Source organism: Nomascus leucogenys, chromosome 9 (genome assembly GCF_006542625.1).
Source record: "Nomascus leucogenys isolate Asia chromosome 9, Asia_NLE_v1, whole genome shotgun sequence".
NCBI classification, from domain to species: domain Eukaryota; kingdom Metazoa; phylum Chordata; class Mammalia; order Primates; family Hylobatidae; genus Nomascus; species Nomascus leucogenys.
Genome location: NC_044389.1, coordinates 91,287,603 through 91,311,438, shown reverse-complemented (window position 1 = coordinate 91,311,438; position 23,836 = coordinate 91,287,603). Strand labels below are relative to the sequence as shown.

Here is a 23,836-nt window from a genome sequence, read left to right as displayed (position 1 = left end):
TACTCCTCTTTTTTCTCACACCCCACATTCAATCTATCTGCAAGTCTTGCACCAGAAACTGACCACTTTTTACCTCCTTGGTTGCTATTATCCTGGCCCATCCCATCCTTTATCTTTCACTTAGAATGTTACAAAAGCCTCCTAACATCTCTCCATGTGTACACCCCTGCCTTTCTACTGCCTTTTCCCCATAGTGGACATGATCCTTTTCAAATATAATTCAGATTGTGTCCTTTCTCTGTGCAGAACCTCCTCGCCATGGCTTTCTATTTCATCCAGATTAAAAGCCAAGTTCTTATCATGACCTGCAAAGTCCTGTCTGATCTCCTCCCTCCCGCTCTGTAACTTTCCTCCTTACTCTTTTTCCTCACTCACAGTAGTCCAGATGCACTGTCAGTTGCCGGACACGCTAAGCACATCTCCATCTTACAGAGCATTACTACTTGCTGTTTGTTTTTCCTCCTTTTTTCCGTTCAAGGCCCCCCATGACCACCCTGTAAAATAGCACCCTTCCATTGAGTTGTTCTCTAGCCTCCTTATCCTCATGTACTTTCCTGCTGAGTCCTTATCGTTGTCTGCCATGTTATTCATAAACATTTCTCTTAAAGCCTGCTTCTCCCACAAAAGTGATAGCGGGGCTTTGTTTTAGCTACCGTATTTACTATATTCCTAGTACCTGAAGAATGCCTGCACACTGTAGGTGCTCAACAAATATTATGTGAATGAATAAATAATCAATTTTATTCCTCTCACATCTGCCCCATCCCTAGCAGACTTCTATTTCAGAGTCCTCTGAGATTTAAGGAATGGAATACATCCATTTTCTGCCTCTGTACAGCAAATTGATCTGTATTTATTCTCACTTTCTTTCTTCTCATCTTATACAAGATGATGTTCTTTCTCTGCATTCTTCTTCTCTGACTCCACTTCCTTTTGTGTTCTCTTGCATGCTGATATTGCTCTGCAAGCCATTTCTTTTCTCTATGTCCTGTCCATTTGTAAACATTTTCAAGTACCTTCCATCTTACCACAAAAACAAGCAAGAAAAATTTTCCTTAACCCTATATGCCTTTTAGCTACTCTCCTGTTTCTTTTCTTCTCTTCATGCACCATTACTGAAAAGAGGTGTCTACTTGGGCTAGCAAATCGTTGGCACACATGCTTTCCACTATTGCTGTCTGTAGACATTCCCTATCAATCCCACACCCTTTTCCAAAGTCTATAACCAGCCTCCGAACCTTCTAAACATGTTATTCCAGGCAGTCATTAATAACCAGAGTTGACACTTCATATGATGCCTGCTTGCCATCTACGGAGCTTATTCTTTTCTTAATTTCCTCACCTCACTGCTTAATCAATTACAATACAAATTCCAACTTTCTACTTGTTAAATGCAATGGACTCCTTGTTTTAATCAATTTGCTTTCTTGAAATTTTCTCCAATCTTGATTTCTGTAACTCTAATTTTGTTGTCGTTTTTAGGTTTTTTTCATCCTCAGTTTCCATTTTGGAACACTTTTCCTCACCTGCTCCTGAAATATTTACATTACATTACATTACCCCTAGTCAGGGGTTCTTAACCCGAGTGAATTATTTCCTAGAGAATCCACGAACTAATTTAAGAATGTATGTGTGTGTGTGTGTGTGTGTGTGTGCGCAAAGTGTTTTATATGTGGATATTTCTAACCACTGCAGCTATAGCTTTTATCCAGTTCCTAAGAGGGCTAAGAATCACTGCTACTTTCTTTCTCTGGGTAATCTCACCCAAACCCATGGGTAGCCAGCATGACACAAGTGAGAGCTCAAAAGGGTCCAAGTCAAATAAACCCAGTTCATAGTTTGAACTTCCCCCTTTAGAAGCTGTTTGACTAAGGAAACGTTATTTAACCTCTCTGAAACTTGGTTTGTTCAACTGCAAAATGGTAGAAATGACCGCTAATTTGCAGCGTTGTTGTAACAAAGAGAGATGTCATTTGTAAAGCTCTTGGTGTTGTGTAGTGGTCAGTAAGTGGTAGCTATTATGATTCAGCCACAAACATCTGGGTCCCTCAAGAACATAAGCTTGTCACCTTGCAGAGCCTCTCCTCCCTCATTTTAAAACAGGCTTCATTTTTAGGATTCTGCCTTAGTGAAGCAGTAAGCATGATGGGACTCATGCATTATAAATTAATTGACTCTCTGGGTGTTAGAAATCTGCTAGCATGCATTTGTTAATGTGAAACATCTAGGACAGCTGCAGAGAGCACTGTCAAGTCCATCTTTGTGCACAATATTTAGAAAATCAGAATTGGGCACATATAAATTTAATCAGACTGAAAGATGTTTATAAATTGGCTTCCAGTATTTATCTGGAACAATCAAAATAGCACACATTAAGAATGTTATTAAACATAGCAGAAACCAAATTACTGAATATATACAGTGTAATAAAAATTGGTAGGGGAGTAAAAATTGCCTAGGTTTGTGTTTTTAAAGCAATGGAAGCTGAGCAGGTCTCTTTTCAGAGGTCCTCCATGTATGTTTATTGTATCCTACTAAACATGTCTATAAAACTGATCATTTACTTACACCTTGATTGCCAATGCTGATTCAATGCCAGCTGGTGAAAAGGCTTGGATAAGCAAGATGTTTTAGAAGCTTGACAAATGTTTATAGTCAAAAGTGTAAGTTATTTATACAACTCCATAAAATAATGCAGTTAAATTACAACCCAGATATTTTGGTTTGCAAAACAGCAAAGGATCCAAGGGCCTCTATGCCTAGCAGGGATCCCTAGTTGATGTGGAGCCATGACCTCTTCAATTGGTGTCTAACTATATAACTCTCCTCCCCCTTTCTCTATTCCTACTTCCAAAAGTGATATGTGGCATACAGAAAGGTACATTTAAAACCCTTACTTACTGAATTTTTGAGAGCATATCTTAAACATTTTGCAAGATTCTTCCAAGTAATTAAAAACACCCTGAATTGGGAGAAAGTTGGAACCTGGAATTCAAAAATCATTGACCTAGGTCTTTGAGTAAATGACTAATATGGAAAAAAATTAACAACTTAATTAAAAGTTTAAAAGTTTTCTGCAGTTAATTAGTTATCATGTGACAATATATTTTTGTAATCATGAGATGGGGCTGGTAAAATTTAGAGACGCATAAAAAACTTAAATAATAAAAATATTTACTTATAATCCTATCATCCATAGGGAACCACTATTTTTGTACATGTTTTCTTTCTTCTTCTCTTCCTCTTCATCTCTTCTTTTCTTTTCCTTCTCTTTCTTTTTTTAGATAGATTTATAACTATATGTCTGAATAAATATGTATATACACAAAAGTTATATCCTAGAAAATATATAACCTGTATTTTGTATACTACAATATAAATGAGCATAATATATAAATATATATAAAGTTGATGATTGGAATAACACTGCATTTTTAGTGTTATAAATAGTCAGAAATATAGTCAGATATTCACAGATGCCCCTCAATTTATAATGGGGTTATGTCCCAATAAACCCAGAGTAAGTTGAAAACGTTGTAAGTAGAATATGCATTTAATACACCTAACCTACTGCCTATCACAGCTTAGACTAGCCTACTTTAAATGTTCTCAGAACACTTACATTAGCCTACAGTAGGGCAAAATCATCTAACACAAAGCCTATTTTATAATAAAGTGTTGGCTATCTCATGTAATTGATTGAATACTGTGCTGAAAGTGAAAAACAGGTTGGTTGTATGGGTACTTACCATGAAGTAACATACACAGAAGAATGCCCGCTGGGCCTGAAGAATGTTTGAAGCATTGAACTAAAAATAATTGCTGGATGATGGAGATCTTGCAGCAACAGGGCTATCAATCTCTCTCTCTCTTCTGAGAGGCTTGAGAATAGCGGGTAGAAGGGCATTACACTTGTTGATGGTTTAGCAGGCACAGTGTTCTTCTGGAAGATAGCACGTTTTGACTGTACGGTTTGTTTCTTCTTTTCATTATCTATTTCTCTTTATTGCAAACAAGAGCATCCTGTGTCTGCCATCAGCACTTGTGAATCTCTTGTAATTGACATCCATTTCTCTAACTTCCAAAAGCCATTGCTAATAGTAGTAGCAAATATTTCTGCCAGTTTCTTTGCTGTGAACTTTCTTGGTGCCTTGGACATAACTTCTGCTTTCTTTGCCTCAACTTCTTTACTTCTTTCTTCCTCCAGTTCAGTCAGCTCCTCGTTGGAAAGTTCTTCAGCCTCAGTGCCAACAAGCTCATAAATTTTCTCTTTATCAATGTCCAATTCTAGTGATTTCCTAAACACTGGTATCTTGTTACTATTTAATCAACGGCAGAATCTTTGTTAAAGCCTTTGGATGTGTTCACGTATGTCTTCAAAACTTTCTTCCAAATGCCGTTCATGCATTGCTGTGTGACTTCTTCCCTTGTTGTGGTGATGTTCTGGATATAATTTAGAATGCAGCCAGATTTAGTTGCTCCAACAGCCTGCGCAAATATCTGGCCTATTGGTATACTTTGAATGCAGCTCTTGTGCCTTGGTCCATTGGTTGAATGAAAGCATTTGTGTTCAGCAGCAGATTCACAACATTTACATCAAGATGCATGTCACTGATATGCTGTGGAAGCCCTGGAGCATTGTCTAAGATTAGAAGAATCTTGAATGGAATGTTGTTTTGCCCACAATATTTTCTTGCTGTGGAATAAAACAGTTCAAAAACTAGTCTTCAAACAATGCTGATATCCAGGCTTTTTTGTTATGGTGATATAAACAGGAAGTGTATGGTGCTCACATTCTTGAATGCTCTTGGGTTCTCTGAGTGGTAGATTAGGAAAGGCTTTAATTTGAATCCTGCAACATTTCCACCCCAAAGCAACATTTCCACCCTAAAAGCCTTTCCTGTAGCACCCCAAAGCAGTGTTACACAGCCTTTGAATGCCATAGACCCTGGCATTGGACTCTTGGTGAATGTATGTATGCTGTGGCATATACTTTCAGAATAAGCTTATTTCATTGACTTTAAATATTTGTGCTGGTAAATACTTCTCATCCACAGTTACCCTATGTGGCTCTTCCCAAAAGCTTTGGTACCTTCAATATCAGCACTTGCTGCCTCACCACAGACCATCATATTATGAAAATTATGATGCATTTTGAAGTGTTGGAACTGGCCATGTCTTGCTATAAACATTTGTATATATGTAGGATCATTGGTATACTCTTTGAACTTACAGAACACACTTCTTACCCTAGCCTAAATCATCAGTAGGCTAAGCGGTATGCATCTCTGTATCTGGTTTTCCATCCACATGACAAGTAATTTTTCCATGTTATCAAGCAGCCCAGCTCTTTTCTTTGTGATGATAATGGATTTAACCAATGCTGATGATTTCACTGCCTCACTGATTCACATTTTATCCTTTAAGATGGTTGATATCATGGATCATGAAATATCGGGGGAACCCACCCCCAATATTTCAATATAGGTTCTTTCTATTTTCCCTAAGTGTCGGCCAGTCTGAGAAATAAAGAGAAAGAACACAAAGAGAGGAATTTTACAGCTGGGCCACCAGGGGCGACATCACATATCGGCAGGTCCATGATGCCCACCTGAGCCGCAAAACCAGCAAGTTTTTATTAGGGATTTCAAAAGGGGAGGGGGTGTACGAACAGGGAGTAGGTCACAAAGATCACATGCTTCAAGGGGCAAAAGGCAGAGCAAAGATCACATGCTTCTGAGGAAACAGGACCAGGGCAAAATCAAACTCCTGATAAGGGTCTGTGTTCAGCTGTGCACGTACTGTCTTGATAAACAGAAAACAGGGTTCGAGAGCAGAGAACCGGTCTGACCTCAAATTTACCAGGGCTGGGGTTTCCCAATCCTAGTAAGCCTGAGGGTACTGCAGGAGACCAGGGCGTATCTCAGTCCTTATCTCAACCACATAGGACAGACACTCCCAGAACAGTCGTTTATAGACCTGCCCCCAGGAATGCAATTCTTTTCCTAGGATCTTAATATTATATTCCTTGCTAGGAAAAGAATTTGGCGATATCTCTCCTACTTGCACGTCCGTTTATAGGCTCTCTGCAAGAAGAAAAATATGGCTCTTTTTGCCTGACCCCGCGGGCAGTCAGACCTTATGGTTGTCTTCCTTTGTTCCTTAAAATCGCTATTATTCTGTTCATTTTCAAGGTGCACTGATTTCACATTGTTCAAACACACATTTTACAATCAATTTGTACAGTTAATGCAGTCATCACAGGGTCTTGAGGTGACGTACATCCTCAGCTTACAAAGATAACAGGATGAGATTAAAGTAAGACAGGCATAAGAAATTATTAGAGTATTATTAGGGAAGTGATAAATGTCCATGAAATCTTCACAATTTATGTTCCTCTTCTGCGGCTCCAGCCGGTCCCTCTGTTTGGGGTCCCTGACTTCCCGCAACAGTGAAAGTTCTAACTCTCTTGCAATGGCCATTACTGGCTTGTGCCTTCATACTGGGCAGTTATCTTGAGTTTCATCTCAAGAGTAATTGCCTTCCTCTTCTTCTCACCAGAAACAGGAGACACAGATGAGCATTCTGCAGACATGATAGGACATTAAAAATACAAAACACCATATCTAAAAAATGCCGGCAACACAGTACACAGTAGAGTATTGGTTGTTTACCTGTGTGACTGAGTGGCTGACTGGGAGCTGTGGCATGCTGCTGCTGCCCAACATCGAGAGAGTATTGCACCACGTATAGCTAACCTGGGAAAAGAGCAAAATTCAAAAGCTTCTACGGAATGCTGTTGCACCATTGTGAAAGTCAAAAAGTTGTAAGCTGAACCATCATAAGTTGAGGACCATCTGTATATAGAAAGACATAAACATTATTTATAATAGTAAAAATCTGAATAAACCTCAGTGGAATATTAGGTATCCAATAAAATTTAATAATGCAAATTATTGAATGAGTCTTTATCTTTTTTGTGTTCTGTATGTGAAATTTTTATAACAAAAATGCATGTGATAAAATTTTTTACTTATGTTCCACATATGAACATGTTAGTCATAAGAGAGAAAAAATAAATATGGTATTGTGTTAGACAATATAATATTTTAAAATTAATGTGACAACTTGTTAACGTGTTTAAACATGAGTAGATTTTTAAATACAATTATATATTTATGAAAAGCAAATATCATGGAAGAAATCTTCCAAGTTTTGAATCTTTTTTTTTATATTGAACCCCCCCCCCATAATAATCTCCATGCTCATTCTTGCTGTCTGTCTCTTTCAAATTTTTTAAAAAAGAAATATCCACCGGGTTTTAGATGAGCCACTTATTTTCCCTGGAGTAGAATATGGCTTTTGCTTTTCAGCATTAAAACCATTGAGAATTAATTGTTTTCCAAAAGAAAACCTTAAATTGAAAGATTCTTATCTAAGTAATATTATTTGACTGCAGCTAAGGTGCAGATTAATATCTATCTTGTAGGATAGCACAACAGGTAATATAAATTATGAATAATGTTTATCTCAGTCAAGTGTATAAGAATCCTTGGAGGCAAGAGCAGCTTATAGACATTGGGAGATTATGCAGTCTTTGCAAAGCCATTTTAAAATTAATACACATAATCCATAATGCTTTATGTTTTCAATTGCTTCTCTCTCTAGTATATCATTAGCATATAATTAGTTTTAAAAATTAGTTGATACTTTATCTAAATTTGAATGAAATGAAGTGTTGGAATCAGATATATAACCTATTTTAAACCTCCATGCAATACTTACAGAGCATAATTTACAAAGTAATTTGATATAATATTTTCATGTTAATTGGATATGGAGACCAAATCAAACTAGAAAGTAATTTTTCTTCAGGATGGAACTTTCATGCTTCTCTTTTGTATTGGTAGGTGTATACATAGCCTCCTCTGGCCTTTGGCTGCCTCAGTTTTATCTTTATTATCTGAATAAAATTCCATTGAGTGTGCATTATATGGTTTGGCTCTGTGTTCCCACCCAAGTCTCATCTCCAGTTGTAATCCCCATAATCCCCACATGTCAAGGGAGGGACAAGGTGGGAGGTAACTGCATTGTGGGGGCAGTTTCCCCTGTGCTGTTCTCATGATAGTGAATGAGTTCTCATGAGACCCAGTGGTTTTATGAGGCAGTTTTCCCTGCTCTTGCTCACTCTCTCTTGGCTGCCACCATGTAAGATGTGCCTGCTTCCCCTTCTACCATGATTGTAATTTTCCTGAGGCCTCCCCAGCTATGTGGAACTGTGAGCTAATTAAACCTTTTTTCTTTATAAATTACCCAGTCTTGGTATATTGGGGTCTGGGACAGAACTAATAGGATATATATATATTAGAGTTTATTAAGTATTAATTTACGTGATCACAAGGTCACACTGTCTGCAAGCTGAGGAGCAAGGACAGCCAGTCTCAGTCTCCAAACTGAAGAACTTGGAGTCTGATATTTGAGGGCAGGAAGCATCCAGTGCAGGAGGCTAGGCTGGTCTCTCTTTTTCACATTTTTCTGCCTGCTTTTTGTTCACTGGAAGCTAATTAGATTGTGCTCACCAGATTAAGGGTGGATGTGCCTTCCCCAGCCCGCTGACTCACATGTTGCTCTCTTTTGGCAACAGCCACACAGACATAGCCAGGATAAATACTTTGTATCCCTCAATCCAATCAAGTTGACACTCCCTATTAACCATCACACTTGGGTATGTCTTTATAGCAGTGTGAAAATGAACTAATACAGTAAGACTTCCTTTTCAACATTGATGCATTTATTCTGCAGTGAACAGAAGCCAAGAGAATACTTTCTGGAATATTAGATTGAGAACCTACATTTTGAAAATATACCCCTGTAATGTAAGAATAGTAACCATTCTACTGGTTCTTTAAAAATATTATTGTCTACCCTCTTTGGGCTAGTCAAAATGAGTCTCGCCTTTCAGCAGTTCAACAATTGTTTCAGATGCACCTTATAGCTTGTGTTCTGAGATATTGGAGAAGAAAATGCAACATATTCACAGAGTTGAGGATGGGCAAGATCCCTACTCCCTGGTGCTGCAAGTGTAGAATACATCTGTTCCACTAACTGGCACAGACTCTAGGTCAAACTGCAACTCTTGTAAGGCTAAGGGTCCCACTGAGAGGATGGGGCCAGGCACAGTGGCTCACGCCTGTAATCCCAGCACTTTGGGAGGCCAAGGTGAGTGGATCACCTGAGGTCAGGAGTTTGAGACCAGCCTGATCAACATGGTGAAACTCCATCTCTACTAAATACAAAAAATTAGCTGGGAGCGGTGGAGCGTGCCTGTAATCCCAGCTACTTGGGAGGCTGAGTCAGGAGAATCACTTGAACATGGGAGGTGGAGGTTGCAGTGAGCTGAGATTGCACCATTACACTCCAGCCTGGGCAACAAGAGCAAAACTCCATCTCAAAATAAAAAAAAAAGAAAGAGGATGGGATCGGGGCCAGGAGAGGGTTCCATGTCAGGACACCTATTGGCCCTCAAGACCTCCTGCCACCAGAACAATCCTGCAGCTGCTCAGAGTTTTTTGAGGTGGTTCTAAAGCTTTATCTGGATGCCTACTACAGGTGTTATTTTATAGGTGCTTTTCCTTTCACCTGAAAAGAAAAATAAGCTTGACATCTCAGTGTGTGAATTTGAGAATTTTAAAGATAATGAAATTATAGTAATCATTTCAAATGATTGTTTTAGATGGCAAGGAATCCAACAATTCAAGAGAATAAAAACATTTGAATATGAGTATACTAAAATAAAAGTAGTAGTCAAGCTTGGGTTTCTTAATGATGAGTTTCTGAGTTATTGAGGCAATTTCTTTCTAATTATCTTGAAACAGAGGTAGTACCTTTTAGAGTTGCATGAACAATATTAATATTTCCTCAAGTTTTTGTAGATGGAAGTTTTTTATTTAAAATTGGTCACAGTAAAGATGTATGTGAATCTGTTATCCTAATCAATATTTCAAAATAATATTGTACTTTAAAACTACAACCTTTCTGTGCCTATCTGTGAGTGTGTTAAATGGGAAAGCAGCATTTGTCCCATCTGAAAAGGAAAGACACAGATTTACCATCCATAAAAAAAGTATCGTGTAGTGAAACTAATTGCCTCAGTCAGAGATCCAAATGAATTTGTCAATTCAGAGAATTGTGTTAGCACTTACTGGCAACCATAATTGCGACAATGTCACAGGATCCTGTGGATGTCATTTTTCCAACTGGAAACCTTTGTGGCCAGTGGTGCCTTTGCTTGAGTTTTGTTCAGACCCGCTGGGCTCATTCTGCCCACTTGGCCTGGCAGGCTGTGCTCAGCTTGTGCTACCAGCCTGCGTCCCACACATGCCAAGGGTGAGCCAGACACCAAGTGGTGAGGGGTGTGTGAGTGAGTGCAGGGTCCAGCCATTGCACACAGCCAGGTACACTGGCTGCTGCAGTGGGGCAGGCAGCTCCAGGTGCTGTCACAGATGTCAGCTCTGTGCAAACCTGTGGCTGGATAAGATGCACTGCAAGTGGCTTCTGCTGCGGGCACCCATGTCTGGACAAGGGGAATGTGGTGGTGCCCAGAAACTTGGAGACACCAGAAACCACAGAGCCCCAAAGAGGGAGTCACAGCCCTGGCTCAGGGAGGCCCTAGGTCTGGGCTCCCTGAAGGGCCACAGCTCTTCTTTTTTTCTGGTGCTCACAACATGGCGGGTGAGGGGCAGGTGTTTAAGCTCTGTTTGTGTTATGGCTCTTTCAGTCTTGCCATTTGTTGGGTCTCAAGTTCTTGTCCCAGATTCAGGAAGAATGAGGTACATGGATAACTGGAGGATGAGCAGGATGGAGAGGAGCCTTATTAAGCAACAGAACAGCTCTCAGGAGACCCAGAGTGGTAGCTCCTTTCTGCAGGCAGGTCATCCTGACAAGTGTCCAGCTCTCAGCAGATAGGAGACCCAGAGTGGTAGCTACTTTCTGCATGCAGCTCATTGTGACGAATGACCAGCTCTCAGCAAATAGAAGACCCAGAGTGGTAGCTCCTTTCTGCAGGTGATAGTCCCCATGTCTGTGTGAGTCTGTCTGAGTCTGGGGTTTTTATGGGCTTCAGAAGGAAGAAAGTGTGTGCTGATTGATCCATGGGCAGCCATGGGTTGGCCTGGACCCGGAATTGGCAGTCTGGTCCCCAGGCTTCAGGCCTTTCCTGGCTTGAAGGAGGGGTTTCACCAGGGACCCACCCCTTTCCGCCTAGGAATCTATCTGCCTCCTGCCGTCATCAACATGTCTTCCATGGCACCTTGGCTGTTCATGCCAAGAGGCACCTGCAGGCCTGCACTGCACCACCCTCAGCCCCACTGGCCTCCATTCTGTGCTTATTGGCACTTAAAGTCTGGAGGGGGCTGAGGCAGCGGGGGGCTGCTGTATCAGCACTGCCCTGATCATGCACACACCCAGCTTGGTTGTGACAGTGTCTGGGCTCAGCCACAACTTTGCTCCACTCTGGAGCAGACACTAGGAGTAGGGAGAGGCCAGAGAGTGGGAGCAGGCACTTCTAAGTCTGCAGGGGCAGGAGGGGTTTCCCAGGTTCCCTAAATACAGGGAATGCCTGGGTCTGGAGCCAAGATGGGGCAGCTGCAGCTGCCCCCAGAAGTGCGGGGCACCCGCCCCACCAACTCAGCAGGGGGCAGGGATCCTGCCTCTTCCTGTCCCTGCTGGCTTCATGGAGCACACAGCCCTTGCTGCACCTCCTCTGCTGCAGCCAGCATCTTCACAGCAGCCACACCAGATGGGCTGCTGCTGCCATCAACAACAGTCTAACAAAGAATAGTTAATACTGCTCTTTAGTTGCCTAAAGTAATTTATACTCCTGTGATAGGTCATCTCATTTATCATGTTCCATTGTGGCTTACTTGCATCGCCAAACTGTCAACCTCCTGTGAATACTTTCCTGTAAAACATCAGCTACTGGCTGATTGTTTTCCATTTTGCTGTTCTGATTACCAGTTTTTAAGATCAGCTTCTCCTGCTGTTTCTTCTTCTTCCTACTGGTACCTAAGCTGCCCCGAGAGCATTGCATTTAGCTGTTGACGTACAGTGAGTCAGTGACCCAGAGCACTCAATATTCTCCACTTTCTCATGTATCTTCCTGACTTCAGTATGTCTGTGACTTAACTGTTTCACTTGGCATGGCTTTTACGTTTACTAGATTCAGGTTTTTATTTATGAAGCATTTTGGTGATGCTTGGGAAAAACGATCTTTTCAGGAATTCCATTTTTAAAAAGGCAACTTACGGTGTGTTTTGTGAGCCTTAATCATAATTTATAACTACTCATTCAGGTTGTCCTTTAGAAAAAGTTAACCTTCACAGTTAATTATTAATAGTGGTCACTACCTTTAAATTACAATAGACTAGAACACTACTACTCAGTAACAAATGAAAATATTTGTATTAATCAAACTACTCAGAAGCAACTTAAGGAAATTCTGAGGTGTTTCTTTTTGATTAGTCTGGGACAAAGTCTTTATCACCACACGCTCTCAGTCACTAGGAAGTTTCTGAGACACTCTCCTGCTCTCCCTCTATTCCACGGCTTCTGCCCAGAGTAGATACCATTACCATATCACCAGAAACCTCTCCTCTGATCATGGCCCTGGTTTGGCCAGATGGCTCTATTATGACGACTGCAAGACTTGGCGCTGCTGGACTGTCTTTTTGCAGATATTTTAGGTGTCGACTGTTACATCCTAGTGAGTGACAGGACGTGGTGTAGGCAGTCCTGGAATCTCATAGAAGAGTGGTAAGGCCTGTGTTGTGTATTCCAAGTTTTAGATCAGAGTTACCGAATTTGTTACACTGTATGCTTTGTTTCTCTGGGAAGCTTCTCTATCAACCACTTCCTCTTTTCCCTCCTTTTCATGTTCCCTCCCTCAACACACACACCATACATCCCTGAAATTCATATTACACATTAGAGTAATCTGAGTTCTTTAGTGCTATAAATTCTCCAATGCCTATATAGATGTCAGTTTTTAGTAGTAAACAGTCATTTATGGCTGTTTGTTCTATCACTAACATAAAATCCATAATGCAATATATATTTTATATAATAGCATATAAGTATATGCACACATCGTGCCATATCATTTGGTCAGTATAATGGCAGGAATGCGATGTATTAAAGATGGACAGGAAAAGTCTGTCACTTGTAGAACAACCAGAGGAGTCTGAAAATATCACAACTATACTAAACAAGTTTATGTTTGAAGAAATTCTTCCTGATTTTAGAGAATCCTGCATTTTAACTTTCACATAACACATATAAGAGATGTAATATATTCTGGGATTCTATAAAATATTCATGTTTACACTTTTTTTTTTTTGAGACAGAGTGTCACTCTATAATATAACCCAGGCTAGAGTACAGTGGCACAATCTCAGCTCACTGCAACCTCTGCCCCCCCCCGGGCTCAAGTGATTCTCTCACCTCAGCCTCCCGAGTGGGTGGAATTACAGGTGCGTGCCACCACGCCCAGCTAATTTTTGTATTTTTAGTAGAGACGGAGTTTCACCATGTTTGCTGGGCTAGTTTCAAACCCCTGACCTCAAGTGAACCGCCCACAGCAGCCTCCCAAAGTGCTGGAATTACAGGCATGAGCCACCACACCCAGCCACATGTTCACATTTCTGAGTTTGCATTAGTTCAAAGCATCAGAAAGATCAAAAGCTTAAAGCTCAGAGGGTTGGTGGGGTGGGGAAAGAGTGCACAAGAGTGACCACATGTTTGTAATTTTGTGTCCGAAATTGGTGGGTTCTTGGTCTCGCTGACTTCAAGAATGAAGCCGCCGATCCTCGCGGTGAGTGTTACAGTTCTTAAAGATGGTGTGTCCACAGTTTGTTCCTTCTGATGTTCGGAAGTGCTCGGCGTTTCTTCCTTCTGGTGGGTTCGTGGTCTTGCTGGCTTCGGGAGTGAAGCTGCAGACCTTCGCGATGAGTGTTACAGCTCTTAAGGCAGCGCGTCTGGAGTTGTTCGTTCCTCCCGTCCGGAGTTGTTCATTCCTCCTGGTGGGTTAGTGGTCTCGCTGGCCTCAGGAGTGAAGCTGCAGACCTTCGTGGTGAGTGTTACAGCTCATAAAGGCAGTGTGGACCCAAAAAGTGAGCAGCAGCAAGGTTTATTGCAAAGAGCTAAAGAACAAAGCTTCCACAGTGAGGAAGGACACCTGAGCGGGTTGCTGCTGCTGGCTCAGGCAGACTGCTTTTATTCTCTTATCTGGCCCCACCCGCGTCCTGCTGATTGGCCCATTTTACAGAGAGCTGACTGGTCCATTTTACACAGAGCTAATTGGCCTGTTTTACAGAGAGCTGATTGGTCTGTTTTTGATAGGGTGCTGATTGGTGTGTTTACAATCCCTGAGCTAGAAACAGAGTGCTGATTGGTGTATTTACAATCCTCTAGCTAGAGGTTAAAGTTCTCCAAGTCCCCACTAGATTATCTAGACACAGAGCACTGATTGGTGCATTTATAAACCTTGAGCTAGACACAGAGTGCTGATTGGTGCATTTACAAACCTTGAGCTAGACACAGAGTGCTAATTGGTGCATTTACAATCCTTTAGCTAGACGTAAAAGTTCTCCAAGTCCCTACCAGATTAGCTAGATACAGAGTGCTGATTGGTGCATCCACGAACCCCGAGCTAGACACAGAGTGCTGATTGGTGCATATACAATCCTCTGGATAGACATAAAAGTTCTCCAAGTCCCCACCTGACTCGGGAGCCCAGCTGGCTTTGCCTAGTGGATCCCACGCCAGGGCTGTGGGCAGAGCTGCCTGCCAGTCCCACGCCACACGCCTGCACTCCTCAGCCCTTGGGCAGTCAATGGGACTGGGCGCCACAGAGCAGGCCCATCAGGGATGCTTGGGCCACATGGGAGCCCACTGCAGGGGGGCTCAGGCATGGCAGGCTGCAGGTCCTGAGCCTTGCCCCGCGGGGAGGCAGCTGAGGCCCAGCGAGAATTCGAGCACGGCGCAGGCAGGCCGGCAGTGCTGGGGGACCTGGTGCCCCCTCCACAGCTGCTGGCCTGGGTGCTAAGCCCCTCACTGCCCAGGGCTGGCAGTGCCGGCTGGCCACTCCGAGTGCAGGGCCCGCCGAGCCCGCACCCACCGGGAACTCACACTGGCCTGCGAGTGCCATGCGCAGCCCCGGTTCCTGCCCGCACCTCTCCCTCCACACCTCCCCACAAGCAGAGGGAGCTGGCTCTGTCTTTGGCCAGCCCAGAGAGGGGCTCCCACAGTGCAACAGTGGGCTGAAGGGCTTCTCAAGCGTGGCCAGAGCAGATGCCAAGGCCGAGGAGGTGCTGAGAGTGAGTGAGGGCTGCTAGCACGTTGTCACCTCTCAATTTCACCCAGTACATGGATCTGGAAAGATCCATAGTTACATATAAGTGGTTCTTGGGAGAAAATCTTTGTAGCCAGCCTAGGCAACATAGCAAAACCTCAAAAAAAATTTTTTTTACAAAGTTAGCTGGGCATAGTGGCATGTGCCTGTAGTCCCAGGTACTTGGGAGGCTGAAGTCAAAGGATCACGAGCCTGGGAGGTCGAGACTGCAGTGAGCCGTGATTGTGCCACTACACTCCAGCCTGGGCAACAGAGTGAGACCCTATAACAAACGAATGAACAAAAAATCTTCATAGTGTCTCCACAGAAATCTTCTCTATGTTTAGTGCTGATTTTAGAGCTATTACTCTCAAGAAGCTTTGCTGAACTGCCTTCTGTATATGTATCAGTTGCAGGTAGGAATGCCTACTGGTCCTAGGTGTGCTTCTGGAAGCAAAGATTCATGCTGTGGCAGCCCTGGAGTGGTTGGGAAGTTGAGAGTGTTACCCACTTGAAGAATGCTCTTGTACCATAGTTGATCTGAACAAGTCTGTTTACAACTGTCAGCTTAAACTTCTAGGCCAAAAGGCAGAATGACCTGGCAGAAAATGCGTAAACCTTGAAATCAGATTTGGGTTTAAATTCTGGCTTTTCTATAAATTTGTATAAGTTATGACCTTTAGCTTATTTCTCTGAGCCTCAGTTTCTCCATCTGAAAAATTCAGGGCAGTTATAAGAAATAAATGGAATAGCATATCCAAAAGTGCATGGCACTTGGTAAGGAATTAATAAATGTTATTCTCTTTCTCTCTCTCTCCACCACTAGAGAGTACAGGAGTGGAGTGAGTAACATCTGCAGTGACTTGGTTTGGCTCCCCTTCCTAGTTTGACCTGCCAACTACATTTTCAGGCAAAGTTCTTGGAAATCATCTGTTCTATCTTCAGTGAGTTAGAGAACAAGTACCTAAGGAAATTGCAAGCCTGGAGAGAGGCTAAGAGAGACAGTTCCCGGGACTTCTCTGGGAGTTATCTTAGCTCTACACTTTCCTGTGTGATACTTGGTGCCACACAGCCGAGACAATGAGACTGCACATTATTTATTTACTTTTTAAGATTACTTAACTCAGTGTGAACATTTTCTTTAATCTCATCTGATACAAAATCCAATTGGAGATTTTAAGAAGGTGATATGTAATCCGTACCTTTATTCACAGGTGATTGATCTTTAGCTAGAAGCATTTACAGTTATACTGCTTTGAAATTTTTGATCAGCTTAAATAAGAAAATTACATTCAAAATAAATTAGATTGGACAGAGGTCAAATAATCCATTGACTGTGTGAAGAGTTAGGATACATGATCCAAAGACCTCTCATATCCTTTTAAAATGTCCTTAGCCTCAGTTATGCAAAGTAAAAGATAAAGGTTTATTTTTTAAATTAACTTAAAATATCATTGAAATAATGAGAAATTAAAAGACTTGATGAGCTCTAACACTAAAGTATCTGCCTTTGTTTTTTTAAAATGTAACTCTGTCATGTTTGAATATGTAGCTCACAGTCTGTGCTTTGAATAGCTCATAGTTTGGGCTCATAGCCTATGCTGGAAGACTCTTCCTTTAAGTAACCCCTTCATCACAATAATACTAGATGTGGTATTCCTTTTGCCTTCTCTTTTTCCAATTAAATTTTAGAGCATGCTAAAACCCTGGAGTCATTTTGGAGTTAAATAGACTATAATATCAGGATTTTAGATAAATAGCATAAAGTAAAACTAGTAGGATGTGATATGATTTTTTAAAGCCACAAGTGAAATCTGTCAGTAGTTAGGATATTATCTTCAGAAATATTTGTAAATATTTCCAGAACTAGTTTCAGTTTTGGTAGTGAAAATATTCACTTAGGATACAATTTTGTAATTGTTTTTCTTTTTCTTTTTAATTTCAGGGTCAGCCTGGTCCTCAGGTAAGATAACTCTTTTCTAGCAAATTATTTTCAATTTAGGATTTTCCCAGTATGAAGGTCTTTCTGCAATTCTTTCAAAAGCTATAAAAAAAGCTATGAACTGATAATCACGACACCACATAGTAGACCAAATATTTCCCAGGAGTAAACCCTTGGGGCCTCTTCAGGATTGTGTGAGCCACATCAGCTGTTGGGCCAGATGGCAGATTTAACAATGTACTATCATATAGAGCAAAACTCTTAACTGATCTGAAACAGTGCCACAGGACTTTAATGTAAGACAGCATGACATGAAAGTTGAGTATGAACTGGTTTGCATTATGTACTGATTAATCATGTACCAATAATATTGTTGTGAATCCCTGCAGACTCTGATTATTTAGACTGTGATCCTGCTAGCTACTTTTGATTCATTATAGACAGATATTGAATTTTTAATTTAGAAACAACTGCCAAAGACATGATTTATAATTAAGCATGAATGTGGTCAACAGAAAATCTTATTGAGCCCTAAATCATATTGAAGAAAATGAGCAAATTTTAGGAAGGGGAGGAATGTGGTATGAAGATGGAAATATAAAAGAATACGTGAGTTTTCAGAAGTGAAGAGTCAGTATGAAAAACTCAACAAACAACAATATCAATACTAATTATAATCCCTAGGATTCTATAGAGAAGAAAATGCAGTTATTAATGTTTTACTTTTAATACTCTAGTGCCTATAAATAATATAATTATTTACTGAACTCATCTTCCATCTCTTTCCCCTTGATGTACTGAATGCTATTTCTGCTTCAGATTGTTTCACAAATAAGCCATTTTCATGATAGCTTTGTAGTCAATATCATGAATTATCTATTGTGTGCTCCACCTCATACCAGATCACAAGAATATTATTTATGGTTTTTATGATCTCTGTATATAGATGTCTAATGAAACAAAAAATTCCACATACTTCAGTAAACAACTTCTTTCCACATCAAGCTTATGAGAAAGTTTGACTTTTAATTAACTTATAGTGATATCTGAAAATACCTATATTCTCATTATTTGTGATTTTCACTCTTGTATTCCATGTTGGTTCAAGGTAATTGTTAATGGAATAAAACCCACAGAAGAAAGTTATAGCTTGTTTACTAAATTCGAAATGGCCATATTACAATGGAATGAAAACAAAGTAAAAGATGCTTTGCATGGTTTCGTTTTTTTTTGTTTGTTTTTTGTTTTTTTCTGAGACAGAGTCTTGCTCTGTCGCCCAGGCTGGAGTGCAATGGTGCAATCTCGGCTCACTGCAACTTCCACCTCCCGGGTTCAAGTGATTCTCCTGCCTCAGCCACCCAAGTAGCTGGGATTACAGGCAACTGCCACCATGCCTGGCTAATTTTTGTATTTTTAGTGGAGATGAGGTTTCACCATGTTGGCCAGGCTGGTCTTGAACTCCACTCCTGACCGTAGGTGATCTGCCCGCCTTGGCCTCCCAAAGTGCTGGGATTACAGGCATGAGCCACCGTACTCAGCTTGCATGCTTTCTTTTATTTGATGCTTACAACAGCCTTGGAAAGTATTATTATCCTACGTGTGTGTGTGTGTGTGTGTGTGTGTGTGTGTGTGTGTGTGTGTATAAACATACAGAAACAGAAGACATAAATTACTCACGAGTGACACCATGAACTGGGAGCTAAACTGAAGTCTATCTCTAAAACCTTCATACCTTGTAGTGCTCAGCCCTTGAGAGAAGGTGGTGAGACAGCAGGTGATAAAAGAAGTTGATGAGTTGGTTTTGAGAGGTCGTAATCTTTAACATATTTTAATTTTTAATAGGACTTCTGTCTTAGCTGGACCTTCTTTCCTGCATCCCAAAGCAGTTCTTAAGAATTTCAGCATAAATAATTTATTTGAGAGATGATCCTAGAAAGCATCGTGAGAGAGTGGAGAAATGACATAGGGAAGGCAACAAAACCAAAAAATGGATGCCTCAATTAGCAGGTTACTGCTGTGGACAAATGGGGCTCAATCCTGCTGAGGAATCTGGAGAGACTGTGTAGAGTGTATCCCAGAATCGTCCCAGAGACGGACAAGGAAGTTGATGGATTTATCCACTAATTTCCCTGCCTTTACTATTGAGGGTCGCAGCTGGGTGTTGGCTTTTCAGCACTCCTGGCCTGCTGTGAAAGGAATTTAGGAAGCCGTAGGGACATATGGGACCTGTATTCTAGCACTGTCTTGGAGCAGGTAGTGGTGGGCAGGCACCGACATCTGCCACAACATCCAAGTGCACGTGTCTTATAGTCAAGACAGAGTAGAAAATTCAGATATGTATAGAAAGACTTGGGAAATTAAATATAAAGGCAGCATTAAATGCATAGTAGTTAATAAGATACTAAAGAGAGAAACTATAAAAAGAAAAACAGTCATAGTAAATCTTGAGTGTACAGCCGCAGTTAATAAACAGAAGAAAGATCATAAACCAGCACTGGAAACCAAGAATGGACAGGACCAGGAGAACCGTGGATGATGGTGGCTAAGAATGAACATATATCATGGCACTTCAGAACACCTTCACATCAGGTCCTATATTTACTATGTCTCTGCAGAAACATATTCTACCTAACTGCCTATGCTGGAAAATATTGAAAATTTGCAAGGAGGTTGGGACCAGCATTTTCAAATGGTCCTGTTAGAAACCTGCTCTGGTTTCCTTTGTTTTGGCTACCAGTTTGCCTTTAGTGGATGTGAAATCTCATGATCATTTAGTTTAAAATGTCTTCCTCACATCACAGCAAAAGGAAGTGAATAAATTGAGGAAGGATAGGTATTAGGGAAAACGTGAAGCCAAGACATACCCTCACATGATCTTTCCACAGCAGAAAAAAGAAGCGAAAAGTTGTTGTTTTGTCCCCAGGGAAAAGCCTGGCCTACCTCTTATGCTTACATCATTATCATAATATTTTTCCAAAATCTACTACATGTATCATTTCTAAGTGCTCATATCTATGATACTTCCATTGATAGATTTGAAATTAAATAGCTCTTAATGAAGTTTTGCATTTGGTGCTTGATGGTCATTAGCTTTTCTCTGATATTTTTAAAATTATAGATGAATTTTATATAGGCTCCTATCCATCTGTATGTTTTGTTTCCCAATTACCTATTGTAATGTGTTACTTTCCTAACCCCTGCTCTCCTCTTGGGAAATTTTCTTGTACAAAAAAAGTGGACCTTAAACTGACTTTTTAAAAATTACTCTTCAGCAAAATGGGTTTTATTTATTTTTAACTTTTAAGTTCAGGGTTATATATGCAGGATGTGTAGGTTTGTTACACAGGTAAACGTGTGTCATGGTGGTTTACAGCACAGGTCATCTGATCACCCAGGTATTAAGCCCAGAATCCATTAGCTATTCTTCCCAATGCTCTTTCTTCCCCCAAGCCCCCACGGTTGCCCAATGTGTGTTGCTCCCCACGATGAGTCCATGTGTTCTCATCAATCAGTTGCCACTTATAAATGAGAGCATGCGGTGTTTGGTTTTCTATACTTTAAATAGGCTTTCAACCACAAAACAAATTTTATCTATCAAAAATATGAGCACTTAGAAATGATACATGTAGTAGATTTGATTATCAATATGTGCAGCAGTTTTTGTATTTTATAAAATTGTATCTTACATTAACACCTTACTATGAGCCTACTTTTTCTTTGAGTAAATTTACATGAACTGTACATTAAATTTGTTTAACATAGATCTATAAGGTACATACGTGTATTAATAAGCAATATGCATTTAAAACCCAAATTAGAGGCTGAACGCAGTGGCTGACACCTGTAATCCCAACACTTTGGGAGGCCAAGGCAGGTGGATCACTTGAGGTCAGGTGTTTGAGACCAGCCTGGCCAAAATGGTAAAACCCTGTCTCTCCTAAAAATACAAAAAAAAAAAAAATTATCTGAGTGTGGTGGCACACACCAGTAATCCTAGCTACTAGGGAGGCTGAGGCAGGAGAACCGCTTGAACCTGAGATGGAGGTTGCAGTGAGCCAAAATAGCTCCACTGAACTCCAGCCTGGGCAACAGAGTGAGACCCTCCCCCGCCAAAAAAAAAAATTAGAAACTTGTTATGGGTTTTTAAGTTGTTGAAAGCTTTCTTTTATTTGATCAAATTTTTCTTAAAATTTCCATGTTCTGTTTACTTGGCTCACTGAAAATGATCCTTTTCACATACAGTATATGTCTAGTAACAGGAACTTGAAATTTTGATTGTCTTCTTTTTCTTTTTTCCTCTTCTTTTTGTTGACTCAAAATGATACCTACTTTTCTTCTTAAAATGTCAACCCTTTTGATTTCTTTGATTTTATAAGATTTTGACCTAAAATGTCAAAATCTGTTTTTTCTTATTTATGTACAATTCAATATAACTGATTGGCCTGATAATTCTGTTCCTCTCCAGCTCTGGGTCTCCCTAGCACATGCTGTTAGCTGTGGGAAAATGGAAGGGTATGGACATTACAAAACTTCTTCTTTCACTCCTCGTCTTCTTTTGCAGCTAGTTAAGGAAGAGAGCTTGTCATCTGTGCAAGGTTTCTACAAACAAATTCTCCCTTAGCCAACCCTTAAACGCGCATTTCCCTGCCTGAGTCATGACCATGTCATTCAGACTCTTCTAATCCACATTTCTGACTTTCAATGGATTTTTCATTAAGATACCATTATTAATAATGGTCTGTTGCTATCGTATTATGGGGATATCTTTTAGGTACTTTAGGAATAGGCTTTTGTGGATTAGGCTGGGAAAATAAACCATATTCATACTGTGATTCCTACAGGAAGATATAATTAGGTTTCCCAACAAAATACTTCCCCCAAAAAAGGGTTGTAAGTGTTTAAGTTGGGGGATTGATATGGTTTAGACCTGTGTTCCCACTCAATCTCATGTGAATTGTAATTCCCAGTATTGGAGGTATGGCCTGATGGGAGGTGATTGGATCATAGGGGTGAATCTTTCATGAATGGTTTAGCACCACACCCTTGGTGCTGTTCTTCTGACAGAGCTCTCATAAGATCTAGTTGTTTCAAAATGTGTGTAGCAACTCCCTGCCATCTCTCTCTTGCTGCTGCTATGACCTTGTGAAGTGCTGGCTCCCCCTTTGCCTTATGCCATGATTGGCAAGGAAGCTTCCTGAGGCCTCCCCCAGAAGCAGAAGTTGCTATGCTTCCTGTGCAGCCTACAGAATCGTGAGCCAATTAAGCCTCTTTTCTTTGTAAATTACTTAGTCTCAGGTATTTCTTTACAGCAGTGCAACAATGGACTAATATAAAGATTGGGCATCCTTCAAAGTTTATTAAAAGACTTGAACAGAATTGTAATTAACAACTTGTTATTCCCGTGCAAGTATTTGTATCAGTGAGAATTGTCTCGCATAGGCTGAACATTCTCTTTGTTAAGCTGTTCTTGCATCATTATAAAGAAATACATGAAACTGGTAATTTATAAACAAAAGAGATATAACTGGCTCACGGTACTGCAGGCTTTACAGGAAGCATAGTGCTGGCATCTGCTCAGCTTCTAGGGAAGTCTTTGGAAGCTTACAATCATAGTGGAAGGCAAAGGGGGAGCAGGCATGTTACATGGCAAAAGCAGGAGAGAGAGACAGAGAGAAGGTGCCACATACTTTTCAACACCCAGATCTTGTGAGAATTTACTATCTTGAGGACAGCACCAAGAGGATGCTAAATCATTCATGAGAAATCCACCCCCATGATCCAGTCACCTCCCACCAGGCTGTACCTCCAACTCTGGGGATTACATTTCAACAAGAGATTTGGACGGTGGCAAATATCCAAACTCTATGTGTTCCCACATCATCTTATTCATAGTGTTTATATTATACAGTGCAAAACTTCTCCTTAGAGAGTAAAAAAAAAAAAAAAACCTCAATTCTACTTCTATATCACATGTTATTTTATAAAGCCTTCCAGATTAATAAGGTTTTATTTTGCAGACTGATGGTAAAAAGGGAAACTGTCTATTATTCAGTGAGTGGTTCTGATCATCTTCCTAAAGCTGAAGACAGCGTAGATTGTTAAGAATCGCTGGGACTAGAAAGCTAAATGGCAGCAAACTCTTTTACAGTCATAGTATGAAATTAAATAAGAAAGGAGACCTTAGGGAAGAGAGGTGAATCTTTGCATTTACCTAAATGGGTGAGAAAATGGTTCTTGACAAGGGAAATGAGATGGTGAAAGGGTATTAGAATGAAAAAAAATTAAAAAAGCAATTCTCGCAGCTGTGGTTAAGATGGAAAAAGGGCCAGGGAAATGAAGAGAGAGGATGTTGCTGTGAATCTCCTGAATCAAGGGAAATAAAACTCTTGGAGAGGAAAAGGAAGGGAATAAGGTAAATAATGTCACAGCAACTTGGAAAAATAACAAGTAACAACAGAGGGTAAAGGCAGAAAGAAGAAAGGGAAATGAAAGAAAAGGCAGATGAGCAT

General features: G+C 40.6%; 1 protein-coding gene across 2 annotated transcripts in view; it reads left to right on the top strand.

The window, feature by feature from the left end:
- The window catches only part of COL25A1 (collagen type XXV alpha 1 chain), a 503,960-nt gene that overhangs the window by 276,023 nt on the left and 204,101 nt on the right, over positions 1-23,836 (top strand). For both annotated transcript variants that reach the window (XM_003257720.4, XM_012499352.2), the window contains one exon: positions 17,331-17,348. In XM_003257720.4, the coding sequence (XP_003257768.1) occupies positions 17,331-17,348 (18 nt within the window). The remainder of the gene's footprint in view (positions 1-17,330; positions 17,349-23,836) is intronic.